The sequence below is a fragment of the Ictalurus furcatus genome, chromosome 4 (genome assembly GCF_023375685.1).
Source record: "Ictalurus furcatus strain D&B chromosome 4, Billie_1.0, whole genome shotgun sequence".
NCBI lineage: Eukaryota > Metazoa > Chordata > Actinopteri > Siluriformes > Ictaluridae > Ictalurus > Ictalurus furcatus.
In genome coordinates this window covers 27,206,486-27,221,431 of record NC_071258.1, presented here as the reverse complement: position 1 = coordinate 27,221,431, position 14,946 = coordinate 27,206,486, and the positions used below count along the sequence as shown (strand labels likewise).

The 14,946-nt window shown below is 38.5% G+C and overlaps 1 protein-coding gene across 1 annotated transcript in view; it reads right to left on the bottom strand.

The window, feature by feature from the left end:
* The window catches only part of plcg2 (phospholipase C, gamma 2), a 34,232-nt gene extending 19,900 nt beyond the window's left edge, over positions 1-14,332 (bottom strand). The window contains exons 1-12 of the mRNA XM_053623488.1: positions 13,619-14,332; positions 10,326-10,523; positions 9,476-9,625; positions 9,140-9,233; positions 7,157-7,204; positions 6,987-7,071; positions 6,777-6,860; positions 6,638-6,681; positions 6,443-6,515; positions 2,354-2,455; positions 2,149-2,267; positions 1,938-2,023 (exon numbers count right to left, since the gene is read on the bottom strand). Coding sequence (XP_053479463.1) covers positions 1,938-2,023; positions 2,149-2,267; positions 2,354-2,455; positions 6,443-6,515; positions 6,638-6,681; positions 6,777-6,860; positions 6,987-7,071; positions 7,157-7,204; positions 9,140-9,233; positions 9,476-9,625; positions 10,326-10,503 — 1,063 coding nt within the window. The 5' untranslated portion in view covers positions 10,504-10,523; positions 13,619-14,332. The remainder of the gene's footprint in view (positions 1-1,937; positions 2,024-2,148; positions 2,268-2,353; positions 2,456-6,442; positions 6,516-6,637; positions 6,682-6,776; positions 6,861-6,986; positions 7,072-7,156; positions 7,205-9,139; positions 9,234-9,475; positions 9,626-10,325; positions 10,524-13,618) is intronic.
* Between the last annotated feature and the right edge of the window lie 614 nt (positions 14,333-14,946).

Sequence of the window (14,946 nt, the reverse complement as noted above, 5' to 3'; positions counted from 1 at the left end):
AAACAACATTTCTGGGTATGGGGTAAGTGTGAAAGACATGAGGAGTCTGGTTTTTGGAAGGTAAAGAACAATAAAATGAAAACTAGGGTAAAGTGATTGGATTCTGCTCACTCTAGGTTTTTGTACAAATCAAGTCGTAAGAAACGGTCTGAATATTAACCCTGTCCTTGACCCTAACCACTTCACCGTTTGATATGACACAAGTCATGAAAACTGTTCCAAATTTCAAACGTCCATGCATGTTAATAGATGGTGTGTTTGTGGACCAGGAGTGAGAAGAAAAATTGATTAAACATTAATACTAGCTCGTTTTAATCCATTCTGAAGTAGCTCAAGGACAAAATACATGGAAAGGAGTTGTGCAAATGCAAAAGACCAAAAAGCATTGAGCTAAGAGAGTTTGACATTTTTTTATCACCTTCAAATGACAAATGAGATCAGCGCTTCAATGTATTTGTTTTTTAGCTGTTTACTTAATCACACAGATGTTTCTCATCATTAAACTTAACCAAAATTCAACAGGCTAAAAATTAACAATTAAACTTAACCTGCCTCAGTAAACTGTGAAATTGCTGCACGTATGTTAGGACTAAATAAAAAAACATTTAAAAAAAAAAAAAACAAAGCACCTTGAATGAAACATAATATGAGGCTATAACGTAAAATGGCTATAACGTAAAATGGTCATTTCACTCACCAACCACGAGCTTTCAGCTGCTTTCATTCTTAATGCTTCTTCTGCTATGAAACACATGCCTGTTTTTTGCAGACTGCATCGTACCATACTAACTACCAGTGTTTCTTTTTTTTATTTCTTTCTCGTTGTTGCTTGTCATTTTTAAGCCAGAATCAGTGCCGAACTACAGCTCCCAGAATACAGCCTACAAACATGGCTGCCAAGGACTAGTTGGCAACTCATAGCCATCACAGACACTCTAATGTCCATGTTCACCTGATTACTGATTGCACTCACTCTATTACACACGTGCACTGTATACACTGTATACGAACACCGTGACTCTACTCTCACCTTGATAAGTATACGCTCTTTTGTTGATTTTCACCAGTCGTTCCCAAGCATTTTGAATACTGATCGTTACCCTTGTTCTTGATGTTGTTTCTGGTCTCCGCGACTTGCTCTTGCCTGACCTAATTCATGCTGTTTGTTGGTCGCCTGTCCTTTGCCTGCACCTTGACTCCACTTATTTTTGGATCTTGTCTTTGTTTTGATCACAACAATTATTAAAACCCTGTCCACCTGCACTTGCACCCTCACCTGTGGCTCTCGTGTTCATGAGACATGAACTTGGCACAAAATGACATTAAAGCTTTTTTTCCACATTTAATCTGGCTCTGTTTCCATTCCAGTTATCTAAGGAAAAAGCCTATGCGTTGCAATTGAAATCTGTGAATCCAATTTTAGATACTTTAAAACTGCCTCAACAGTGCTGTGCCTGAAAACAGCTTTGCACTCCATGCTGTGTAGTGCAGAAGGTTCAGTGCTGCTGTTGCCCCCATTGACGTCATTAGATTCTACACAGAAATAGAGGCCTATGTGTGCTTACATTTTGGTTATTGTTTGAATAGTCAAATATCAAAATCCATGTTGATAATTTTTCATAATCAACATTATTGATTATTCAGACAAATCGTTAAAGAAATAACTGGTTTGGTTAAAGTTTTGTTAAATGTTTTTTTTTTTTAAATAAATTCAGTTAGGGGCACTGCATTGTGTCTTTAATGTGCAAAAGGGTCAAGTAAATCAAGTAAAATGAAATCTATAAAGGTGTCAGACTATACCTTAGGCTTGTTCTTATTTCCTTATTTGCATGAACAGACTGTCAAAGAATATTCTCCCCTGCCCCTTTAATTTTAACTATAAGAAAAGTTATATTATGAAAGCTGGCATATAATAAAGGTGTACTAATGTCACTAACACTCAATGCACCGGCAGCCCAATCTCAAGCAGCGCACATAGGCTTCTGTAGAAGACTCGCTGCGTAACTGGTCACCAGTCAGATAGCTGTAAAAAACAAAACAAAAAACAAGTGACACACATCACACTCTGCCACAGGAAGGACCTCATAAAAAGCAAGGCACTGTGTATAAATGTGGTTTTGTGAACGCTTCTCTGAGGTCCCCACTCACGTGTTGTGAGATGAGTTGATCCAGTAGTGAGACAGAGGGTTGTTCATGTCCAAGTTAGACAATTCAGAGAACTTCTCGTCCCAAATGGAGTTCTCTTTGGAGAACAGAAAGCTAAGGAACTAGGGGAAAAAAAATTAGAAGTTAAGACTTACAAATTCGTGTAAAAGGTACTATAGTGGTATAAATAAACTTGAAGATTTTGTACCTCCCCGACTGTGAACTCTGGATCGTTGGTCTTTCTCATGGTGTCATCGATGAAAGTGGTCATCAGCTCTCGCACCTGGTTTGTGTTGTTAGCCCAAGTCTCCTGCAGAACAAGCATTAAAAATAAATTCTTATTTTAAAAATCACATTCACATTAAAATCACAATTAATCTGAAGCGCTTCATGGCCATAGGTTTTGATAGGGAAGGACAACATTAAATAATTACATAGCCTCAAAAAATATGAAGTCAAGAGGCTATCGCACTTGATTTATGCTATAGCTTACTATCCGGTGAGTAACCCTGTAATAGGCAGTTGAGAGTAGGGCTGCAACTAACGATTATTTTCATAGTTTCAGTATCATTTTTTTGTTTATTTAAAATAAAACCCACAAACTGAGTGTTACAAATATAAACTTCATACTAAAAGTTTGTCCAATTATATAAAACAGAAAGAACACAATACACACACACACACACACACACACACACACACACACACACATACGCCAGAATATATATTATTAATTTAGGACTGTGGTTTAATTCTGTGCCTTTTTTTTATATCCATAAAAAGCAAAGCATAAATACTTATATATAATTTTAAAAATAAATATATTGTTATTTTTAATTAGACCTTACAGATCTTACTCACACTCCCACTGTGTATCAGCATGTCTACACCATGAGTAAGGAGCAACGCAGCCTCGTTACTAACAGATCACTTCCCTTATAATAAATGACAGAAGTTACACTGAAAGCGCACAAATGCAGCATATAATGACAATAAACTTAAATTAAACTAAACCTCTTAAGCAACTTGCACCTGTTTCCCCCAGCCCCTTGCACACAGTGGACCATTTTGGATATAAACATAAGTTTGTGCTCGTGCATCACTGTGATGCATCCCTGCTTCACAATCTCCGCTTTGTAAAGTTTTATCATCTTCGCGGTGTTTAACATAAAATGCATCCCTGCCTTAGGGGACTTGGAGGTTGCACACTTTCTTCCTCAGTTACTTATTGATTACGCCTCCATCTGATGTCTATTAGTGACTGGGGTCATGTTGGGAATAAAAGGTAACGTTGATAAACAGTAACCTGAAGAAAGTCATTGTCGGTGACTCTGGGCATCTGCTGAAGCTAGCGGCGTCACATTACGTGCGTATGATGTCATGTGCCACTGACTGGGAAGCGGCATACAGTATCTCACACAAGTGAGTACACCCCTCACATTTTTGTAAATATTTGATTATATCTTTTCATGTGACAACACTGAAGAAATGACACTTTGCTACAATGTAAAGTAGTGAGTGTACAGCTTGTGTAACAGTGTAAATTTGCTGTTCCCTCAAAATAACTCAACACACATCCATTAATGTCTAAACCGCTGGCAACAAAAGTGAGTACACCCCTAAGTGAAAATGTCCAAATTGGGCCCAATTAGCCATTTTCCCTCCCTGGTGTCATGTGACTTGTTAGTGTTAAAAGGTCTCAGGTGTGAATGGGGAGCAGGTGTGTTCAATTTGGTGTCATCGCTCTCACACTCCCTCATACTGGTCACTGGAAGTTCAACATGGCACCTCAGGGCAAAGAACTCTCTGAGGATCTGAAAAAAAGAATTGTTGCTCTACATAAAGATGGCCTAGGCTATAAGAAGATTGCCAAGACCCTGACACTGAGCTGCAGCACGGTGGCCAAGACCATACAGCGGTTTAACAGGACAGGTTCCACTCAGAACAGGCCTTGCCATAGTCGACCAAAGAAGTTGAGTGCCCGTGCTCAGCGTCATATCCAGAGGTTGTGTTTGGGAAATAGACGTATGAGTGCTGCCAGCATTGCTTCAGAGGTTGAAGGGGTGGGGGGTCAGCCTGTCAGTGCTCAGACCATACGCCGCACACTGCACCAAATTGGTCTTCATGGCTGTCGTCCCAGAAGGAAGCCTCTTCTAAAGATGATGCACAAGAAAGCCCGCAAACAGTTTGCTGAAGACAAGCAGACTAAGGACATGGATTACTGGAACCATGTCCTGTGGTCTGATGAGACCAAGATAAACTTATTTGTTCAGATGGTGTCAAGAGTGTGTGGTGGCAACCAGGTGAGGAGTACAAAGACAAGTATGTCTTGCCTACAGTCAAGCATGGTGGTGGGAGTGTCATGGTCTGGGGCTGCATGAGTGCTGCTGGCACTGGGGAGCTACAGTTCATTGAGGGAACCATGAATGCCAACATGTACTGTGACATACTGAAGCAGAGCATGATCAGTATGCAGTATTCCAGCATTATAACAACCCCAAACACACCTCCAAGATGATCACTGCCTTGCTAAAGAAGCTGAGGGTGAAGGTGATGGACTGGCCAAGAATGTCTCTAGAACTAAACCCTATTGAGCATCCGTGGGTCATCCTCAAACGGAAGGTGGAGGAGCACAAGGTCTCTAACATCCACCAGCTCCGTGATGTCATCATTGAGGAGTGGAAGAGGACTCCAGTGAACTCCATGCCCAAGAGGGTTAAGGCAGTGCTGGAAAATAATGATGGCCACACAAAATATTGACACTTTGGGCCCAATTTGGACATTTTCACTTAGGGGTGTACTCATTTTTGTTGGCAGCAGTTTATACATTAATGGCTGTGTGTCGAGTTATTTTGAGGGGACAGCAAATTTATACTGTTACACAAGCTGTACACTCACTACTTTACATTGTAGCAAAGTGTCATTTATTCAGTGTTGTCACATGAAAAGACATAATCAAATATTTACAAAAATGTGAGGGGTATACTCACTTTTGTGAGATACTGTATACTTCCGGTTAGTAAAAAACTAATGTGTTCCATTTGAGACGATATTACATTTCTAAAACATCATACACTAGACCAGTGGTTCTCAACCTTTTGTGAGCTCTGGACCCCTAGCATATTTCGAACAATCCACAAGGACCCCCTCACTCCACAACAATTATAGGCTATATATTAAACAGTCATTTCTATATATGTTACTTAATTTTATTACACTTGACAGTTGAACTCCTCAAGCACTCATAGGTTTTTGTAAATTATGATTTCGTGTGTAAGTAAATTTAAAATAAATAATCAATGATCGTGATATCTGTGAATGCACGTGAATAACCAAATTGGTTAATTTTAAAACATCTCATTTGCATATGTTTTGATCCATTTAACAAAAAACATATATTTAATATTATTTAAACATTTTAAAAACTTTCCTACGGACCCCCTGCAATTACACCACTGACCATTGACCCCCACGTTAGAAACACTGCTCTAGACGGTGGAGTACACAGTGAGTCACAATGCATACTGTAAGTGTATAGTACGTCATTTAGGACACAACTTTAGTATTTACTCTCCGATGCGTGTTTTCGCAACAGAAGTAACATAATGAGTAAATGTACCAAGCGCAGACCAACTAAACGATAATGCGATTCATTGACAACGATTTTCATAATCAATTATTATCGATTAGCTGTTGCAGCTCTAGTTGAGAGCCAACAAGATGGATTTGAACAAACTAATTATGTACACCAGTTTTCAATGAAAGCAGAGACCAGAAAGTTCAAATGAATTTTTTTTAAAGAAATTCAATATCAGGTGTGGTTTCACAGGGTGCAAGATGAAAACAGGTCAGGTATTATCATTAACTATCCTGTCTTCTGTCCCTTCCCTATGCAAAAAAAAACATTCATAGAGCAAGCATGGGGAAAAGTGATCCCTGCTCCAATGGGCCTCTATTAGTGCTTGCTGCAGTTCCTATTTTTGACCACTAAGTGCAATAATAATTCTATGGAGCTAAATGAGGTGGTGAGTATTCTGCCCCATAATCACTATAAAGTCTATTAAGGTCTATAAAGGTGACCAAATCAATGGAACAGCTTATATCTGTCAAATAACAATTTATTTTTAAATCACTGGTCACTCAAAAGAGGCAATTAATATTTCAGTGGAATTTAAAACATATGGAGTTGCGAATGAGAACTTTATGAAGATTTAAATAAAGATCATTTATATCATCACGTATATGAAGATTTATAAACATTTGTTGAATGGCATCTACACAAAGACATTATTCTTACTTTTTGCTGATAGAGAAGAAATCGTTGGAAGTCATATAGGAGAACTGCAGAGGAATCTGGCCTTTCTGTGTTACTACAAACACAACATTCCCATTAAAACCACAGACAACACAAGAACTGCAGGCTAATATACAACCAACACACACTTTATTATGATGTCTGGTGAGGAAAATAAAATGAGGGACAGCATCTCACCCCATGATGAAGGCACAGGACTCCCTTTTAAACTCATCCAATATCTAATAAACATATGCAATGCAGTACACATGCTTTAGATCGACACATAAAAGTGTATGGTTTAAAGTGAATGACTTTAATCAAGTGTCACACTCACCGTCTTCTGGTTTTCAAACATTAACTCATTGTAGAACTTGTGAAACTGCTCAAAGTCAAGGACGTCTTTCTTCCCTCCAACGGCCTGGAAACAGGACGCAAATATACACTCAGTTTGTTCAGGAGTTTAAGATATTTTTGCAAGTCGGCATCAGTAGATTCTGAGATGTTAAGGGTGGCTCCATGCTTTGAATGTATGGTGTATTAATACCATGAATCTGTCCTTCAGAAATCGTCCTCCGGGCACTTTAAAGTTGCTCTGATTCAGCAGAGACTTGACTTCCTTCTGAGTGATGCTGTAGAATAAGGCAGCATTTCCTCAGTGCAAATTTTAACATAGAAATCATAAGACAAGAGGGCAATTAAGTGGGAGAATAATACCTGTTTTTCTTGGTCTGATCAATAGAGTACATCTGCTTCCGTAGCCAACTACATGGGAGAAAAAGCTCACCGTCAGTGCATGAACAGAGGCAGTGTGAGTGAGTATTTATACTCAGTCTATATGTGCTATACTCCCTGGCTTTGAATCAGCTAAATCTACAATATACAGTAGGTCGTTTTGCATGCATACACTTACTACCTGTAGCATATCTGCTGCTGTGTACAACTTTTCATTCTCATTCTCCCACAACCATTAGAAGACCACATGGCAATGGCTGACCAGATATTATCTGACTTGTGGACTATTTTCTGCACAATAATAATACTGAAACTTTAGTGAAATGGAGGTGTGACTGGTCTTGGATTCTGAGGTTTTAAACAGCATGGCTGATAAGTTAAGAATTGACTGGCAATGAAACATACAAGCCCAACACCGATGCTGTGGTCTGAAACTGATACTAATTAAGCCCCTACAGCAGAGTTACCCAAACAAGGGGTTTGCAAATCACTAGTGCAGGGGCCGTCAAATGGTGGACCGTGGTCCTGAACGTGACCCAACAAAGTATTTCACTTGACCAAACCCAGCTGTAAAAAAAAACAAAAAAAAAAAAACAAACAAATAAACATACCGTTGAAGAAACAATCAATGTGTCAAAACAAAAACCTGTCTGTAGTTCAATGATTTCAGTTTCCTAGTCTGTTGCAGCCTATCCAATCGCACGCATTTCGGTAAATTGTTTATGTGCAGGAAGCTCAACGGACCAGAGAGTAACTACAGGAAGAGCAAGAGAAGTCAAAAAGGGATATTTATTTTTTTTATTTATTTACCCTTTCTGGTATCATTAGTGAAATGATGACATGACTTGTTAAATGGACAGAGAAGTATGCAAAACAGATATCTGCACTTCTACTCATCGGGACAAGAAAGTCGTTGCAGATTTTACTTTAATACAGGCTTGTCAGATATAGTATGCGTCTTGACAATTCATTATCGAGGGAGTGTACAGGTTGCTCAAGAGGCTTTGCGCAACGCATTTACAGCATCCATTTATTTATAACTGCTTTATACTGCCCAGAGTCACAGTGGTTTAAAAAACTATGTTTTTATTGATATATTTTGGGAAAAAGTGCCAACTAAGTTTGTTAAAAAAAAAAGATCACATATAAAATAATAAGTGTATATAAATAAAAGCTTCAAATTGTCTTAGGGGCGGCTGTGACTCAGTTGGTAGAGCGGGTTGTCCACTAATCGTAGGGTTGGTGGTTCGATTCCCGGCCCGCACGACTCCACATGCCAAAGTGTCCTTGGGCAAGACACTGAACCCTGAGTTGCTCCCGATGGCAAGTTAGCGCCTTGCATGGCAGCTCTGCTACCATCGGTGTGTGAGTGTGTGTGTGAATGGGTGAATGATACACAGTGTACATCACTTTGGATAAAAGCGCTATATAAGTGCACCATTTATATTTATAGCCATGAACTAATCATTAATGGTAAAGCATTAAAAATAGCTGAATACTTAGCTGAATACTCCTGGATGGTGGCATTTTAAAATAAACATACTTAAAATCTCAAAGAGAACTTATATAATAATACAAGTTGAAGGGGTTCAGCTGAGGGAAAAAAAAAGTTCAAGGATAACACCACGCATTTTGCAAGGATGAAGATAAATAGCAAAAAGAGCTACAGTTTCTGATAACAACATCTGATAGTAGAGCATGGTAAGCGTGTCAGTAAGTTACCCAAAATAAGTTGCTGATGTATTTGATACACGTACTAGCACCAGAACCACTAAGATGCCACTAACTAGCATAGTCAGTAGCAATGCTGTGCTGAAAATCTTGAACATTGTCCGCTTAGTGGTGATCCTACGGTGGTCTCTTTTCAATAATGCTCATTAGTAATCACCTGATAAAATGTAGCTACAAGGAAGATGTTCCTTAATGAACTGGCAATTCAGTATAAATGTACACATATAAACATACCTTTCTATAATCTCAGGTGTATAAGCATGCACTGTCTCTTCTCTAAGCAGCTCCAGTCCTTTTAGCCATTTCTCAGCATCTTCTACTGTGTCCACTATAAAACAACACATACAATCACATTCAGATTCATTACAACTCGTTCCACTTACTGATTTGAAATGGCATATAGATGTGCATACATTTCATTGCATGCCATTGTTGTGATGTTAAAATGTCATTCCAGTGCACTGAATATAATAAAACAATAGCATTCAGAAAAAGACGTCAGTCATGTCTGGAGATGATTCGCACAGCCCTGCGTTTAGCACTGCATTGAGGCCATGAAGACACACTCACCCCCCAGGCTCAGGGTATTAAGGACAAACTGGGAGCCGTAGAAAATCGTGAAACACGTGTTGTCCGCATGCTTGTCCTTGCTATCCTTAAATCTTTCAAAGTCCTTGGAGTTTTTTCCTCGACGTATCTCACGGATCTCTGACAGGTCCACTACAAAACACCGAGACGGATTTGAGTGAGGATCATAATCACAGAGCAAACCGCATACAAACAATAAATTTAACATGCCATCATTTATAACCTTCCCAATGAAATCAAATAAAAACAGCCAATCTATCCAAATTAAAAATGTCCTAATATCTACTCTTAGTTAGGAAGTCCTAATATCAACTAATTGGAAACATTTAACAGATAAATACTCAAAAAAAGGCTTGTACTACAGACTAAACATGAGACAGTTATAAGAGGACTCAGTGTATAATTACACACTAGGGACAGAAAACAGGGGTTTAAGGTTTAAGACACATTTAGTGAGGAAAGGAAATAAAAATGTCAAAGTAAATAGATGGCTGAGAACAGACAATGAGAGAGGGTGATGGTGGTAAAGGTGTGAAATTTTAGAGGTGCTATAACCAACTAATGTGTGTACACCAACTAATACTATAATGACAGCCATTAAACTAAACACACTGTCAAAAACAGCGTACAATGATGAGACAAAATACTAAGCTGTGTTTATGGGGTCTCTTTTCTATTTAGCTACAGAAGAAATAATATGAAACTAAACTGAATGAAATTGTCTTATGCTGTCCTTGCCTGAAAATGAACTATTCTTCTTTACTCTGATCCACACTGCAGCTAAATCAAGACTCGGGTCCAGTTCTAGTTAAGTCCAGGATGAGTTACTCACACACTCCATCTGTTTTGCCAGCAACACGCGTCCACGCCACCTGCCTGGTCTCCATAATGACCTGTACACTCAGCCTCTCCATTTTCTGCCTGTACACCGTCATTATGATGCCACTCTCGAGGTAGCGCTTTATCAGACTTTTCTGATACTCAGTCAGTTCTACATGTCGCCCTGCCATTTTGGCTTCTGGCACACTCCCTGTTACACACACACACATACACACACACACACACACAGATGCATGAGCTCTGTAAATAAACATTTAAGACATATACTTACCATGCATTGCTTGCTTTGCAGTTTAAAGACTGATGATGCAAAAAAAGGGCAGTTTCTCAGACAATTCTGGGCAATGGACAGTTCTGAAATATCTGACAAAGCAACACTTAGGGTATGTTACTGAGGGGAAAAAAAAACCCTAATATTGCATATGCTCTGCATGTATTGTTTTAACACGTCCACTTGTGACATTTTGGCCTTTGTGGCTTGTGAGACTGACGGTAAAGGTAATGTATACCATACACAAAGACAAACTGAAAGGAAGAATATCAGCAGTAGACAGCTAGCTCTTTGTCGGGTATAATTAAACAGTATAATTTTCTTTACTGTGAAAGTTATAAATGTCTGTTTTTCCTAATACTTAACCACGACAGGCAAAGCAGGCAGGGGCGCTGTTCCATACAACAACACACGTTTGCATTGCAAATGAAAGAGAATATCAAACTGTGAAGTCCCATACAGTTGGGGGATTAGAGTCCTTCAGCTTTAGTAAAGCATTAACCCAGTGAATTCAACACTGTGCCTCTAGAAAAAACTCTCCTTGTCAGAGCGAGAGAAAGTGAGAGAGAGAGAGAGAGAGAGCGATAAAGTCAGAGAGAAAAAAACCTGTTAAGAAATATCTTCACATGCGTTTGAGTGCAAAGGTTTCCAACACCCCTCGCCAGTTATATATCTATTGAAAAAATTCAGTTTTACGAGAAGTTACAGATGAAATGTGGGTGTATTCAGCAACAAGACTACAATCCAAAACACAAGGCAAAAGCAATGAAAAAAAAGCAGTGCATAAACTCTTATAACAGATATCAGGAAAAAGTGTTTTATAATGTGTGGGAAAAATAATTTTTTTTTTTCCTATTAATATCACTAGTAACATACATAATTCGATTTGCGTTTTGTTTTGTTACTTGTGATAATGAACGAACATCTGGGAAACCTTACACACTAAATGCTACATAATCATTGTTTGACATCATTTTGTTCCAAGCGTGCAAGAACTTATAAAAATAAGTGCACTCAGTTGTACATTAATACGATTAATACACACAAACCAGTGTCATCAGTGAAGGAGGAAATAGAGTGAGACAGAAAGAATGGACCTGACCTGGGCCTATGTGTGTCCCTTAAACTCCAGTGACTCATCGGCAGAGCCACACTTTCATTATTCTCTGTTGTATTCTCTATGTATGGCAAACTAATTTTTTTTTTTTAATGAATTTCACTATAGTTACTGGATAATTTGTAGTAGTTACTGAATAATACGCTTTAAGATAAAACACTGTTTAATAAACCAGGAGTTTAGGGGCTTTTTGCTAAAACCCAAGCAACTCCCCTATGCTATCGATGCCACTATTTTCTGCAAAATATATACATATATGCCATTTTTTTGCAGCCAATAACTTTTTAAACTGCAACATAAATTGCACAAACCAATGCAGCACATCTAATAAATGAATAGTAATACAACTAAATCTTCAAAATGAACAATAATACTGTATTTGGGCTACTCATTGGAGCCGTAGGCACAGCAAGTCGTGTTGCTGACACACAGCTACAGGTTACTGTCAGGTTACTGTCTGTGTGCGGGTTCTAAGCATGTTCTCCACATGCCGGTAGATGGATCGGCTACACTAAACCCTAGGTTTGAACGAATGTCTGAGTGTGTGTATCTGCCTCAGGCCTAGTGTTCCTGGGGTAAATCCTGGATGCACCACGACCCTGACCTGGATATTTCGCTAATTGAAAAGTGAGTGACTGACTGATTTGAGCCATCGAGGTTTTGATTTCTGAACTTTCCAATGATACACTACATTGGATTCAAGTTGACGTAACCGATGTGGAATCGGTTCTCAGTTACAGAGGTTCAGCTTTAAGCCTGTTTGATTCAAGTTCCGAGTCAAACCAGTCAAGAAATTTAGCTTATAATTGTAGTTATGATTTCCGCTACTGTATTAAGGAAGGGGGAGGGGGGGGGGGGGTTGTGCTTCACTGACTTCACTTTGAAAACCACAGCCCTATATAGTTAACAGAGGAGATATGCGGGATACTTCCAGTTAAACACACCACACTGTGCTTAAAAAAAAAAAAAAAAAAAAAAAAGGCCTACATACAGTACATCTGTGCAAAAAAGAACTGTTCATTCTGGTGTCCATATAACAATAAAACACAGCGAAAACTAATCACACAGGACAAATGTGGGTGAGTTTAGGTGCATAATGATCAGTGATGGCAATGACTTGTGTATTATGAGCCCAATTGTCATTTCTTTTGGGATGCTTGTGCAGCATTTGAATTGTGAATAGCTCCCTATTATACCTGAGATCAGGTGCCATCAGATTTGAGCTGTGGCCATGTTCAGAGTTTAGACTTAAGCCTTATTCGGACGGGATTAGTTGTACATGGGATCTCTAGGATTGTGGTCCTGTCCGAATCCCTCATGTCGGTCATCTTTTCCAGGCTGTGTGTGCATGCATCTTAAAAGATGATGCATTTGAATGTGTATAAAAAGGACCAATAGAAATAACTCCAGATATATTTCATATCCCATGCAAATGAACACCTTAGATGATTTTCCTCCAAGACATCACATTGTCTTGGAGCTTACTGTGTACAGTACCCACTTTGTTTTATGCGATTTTTTAATTTATTTTTGAAAAAGATTTTTAACTCAATTTCTTCCATGATATTTAGTGTCTCCGATGAAAGTGTTAAGTAAAAGGAAACCAGAACCGGCTTTAAGGTCATGAATGTTCTCTGAACCGCTTTCCATAACATCTTATACACCTCTATCTACTTCCTATATACTTCCTAATATCATTGTACCCCCACAAAAAAAAAAATAAATAAATAAATTTAATTTTTTTTAAAAAAGTGTCCTCGCCCTCTCCATGTTCAGTACACTTTATACTCAGCGACCTAAATCTAATGTACGGAAGAAGGGGAAAAAAAAAAAATTTTCTTCCCCTTTTACAGTAACCTCACTCCCCTATACCGCAATTAATCAATTAAAAACTTACCCACGTCCAAGGAAAAAACCGCTCACGTCGAAGTCGAGTCCTCTTCAACACACAATTCACATTTTAAATTCAGGAAGAAGCTGCAAAAGTTGGTTTAAACACACACACAGACACACACACACACACACACATAAAGGTTTTTTTTTTTTTTTTTTTTTTTTCTACCAGCTTAGTTGAGCAAAATGCTCAGTTCCTCTATTCTCCAAACACAAGGAAGTAAGCCTTATAAGCTCCGTCCCTGAGCCTATACTACTGTACTAAATAGTGTGTCAAAACAAAGTGAACTGACATTGAGTTGTGACATACTATTAAGTACGGTAGTGTGCGGTTTGGGACGTGGCCAATAACCTTAATAAAAAAGACACGGAAGTGAAGATGCTATCGATGCAAATAAACCTCTGAGGAGGGTGAAAGCTGCGCGTACGGTTTAGTTTCAGGGCTTTTTTTTTTCTTAAGAAAACATAATAGTAATGATGATGATGATGATGATGATGATAAATCTCTCATGAAGTTTAAAACAATGTGTCCTGTGATATGTTGAAACAAGTCAAAGCACACTGTGAAGCGTCTCTCAGTCTCTGAGGTGAAACAGAAAGCACCTGCTGTCAGCCCCTCGGGCTGCAGGGAAAGAAACACACATGTAGGGTTAAGGCAAAAGGGAATTAGTTTACAAGTTGGACAAGACAGCTCACACACTTGTGTAGAAAATACTCTGTAGAAAATAATGTAAATGTGGTCGCAGGAAGATCACCGAAAACACGAATGTAAATGTGAGCTCAGTGCGGAAACCCAAGATTTGCCTATCTAACGTCACTTTCCCCTGATTTGCATTGGAGCAAAGATGGAGCTAGTGAAGCTAAATAATTATACAGAAAATAAACACTTGAATAAGTGTAAATGATGCACATTAGGCTTTGGAATTATGATATAAATCTTTTTTTAAAAAATAAACCAACAACTCATCTTTGTGTGTGTTTTTAACATAGGAACGTGAAAGAGCACTGTATGGATATATATGTGTGTATGCGCATAAGGAAACTGCACTGGTTTCTGGAGAACTGTCTGTAGTGTGTCGAATAATTAAAGATTAATCCACTGTCAAATATTTAAGTAAACAAAAAGAATGAAAGCTTGAACATTTCCCCCTGTGTGTGAGGCTGGAAACTGTGACAGTCAGATGTGGGTGGTGACATTTCACAGCAGTTAGATAGGAATCACATCTAACCTCTACAAAAAAAGAAAAAAGACATTTCATTGTGTAAGCTTTGTCTAGTACATGTACCTGTGAATTCCTTCAAGAATGATGAAACCGTTATTTTTCTTTTTTG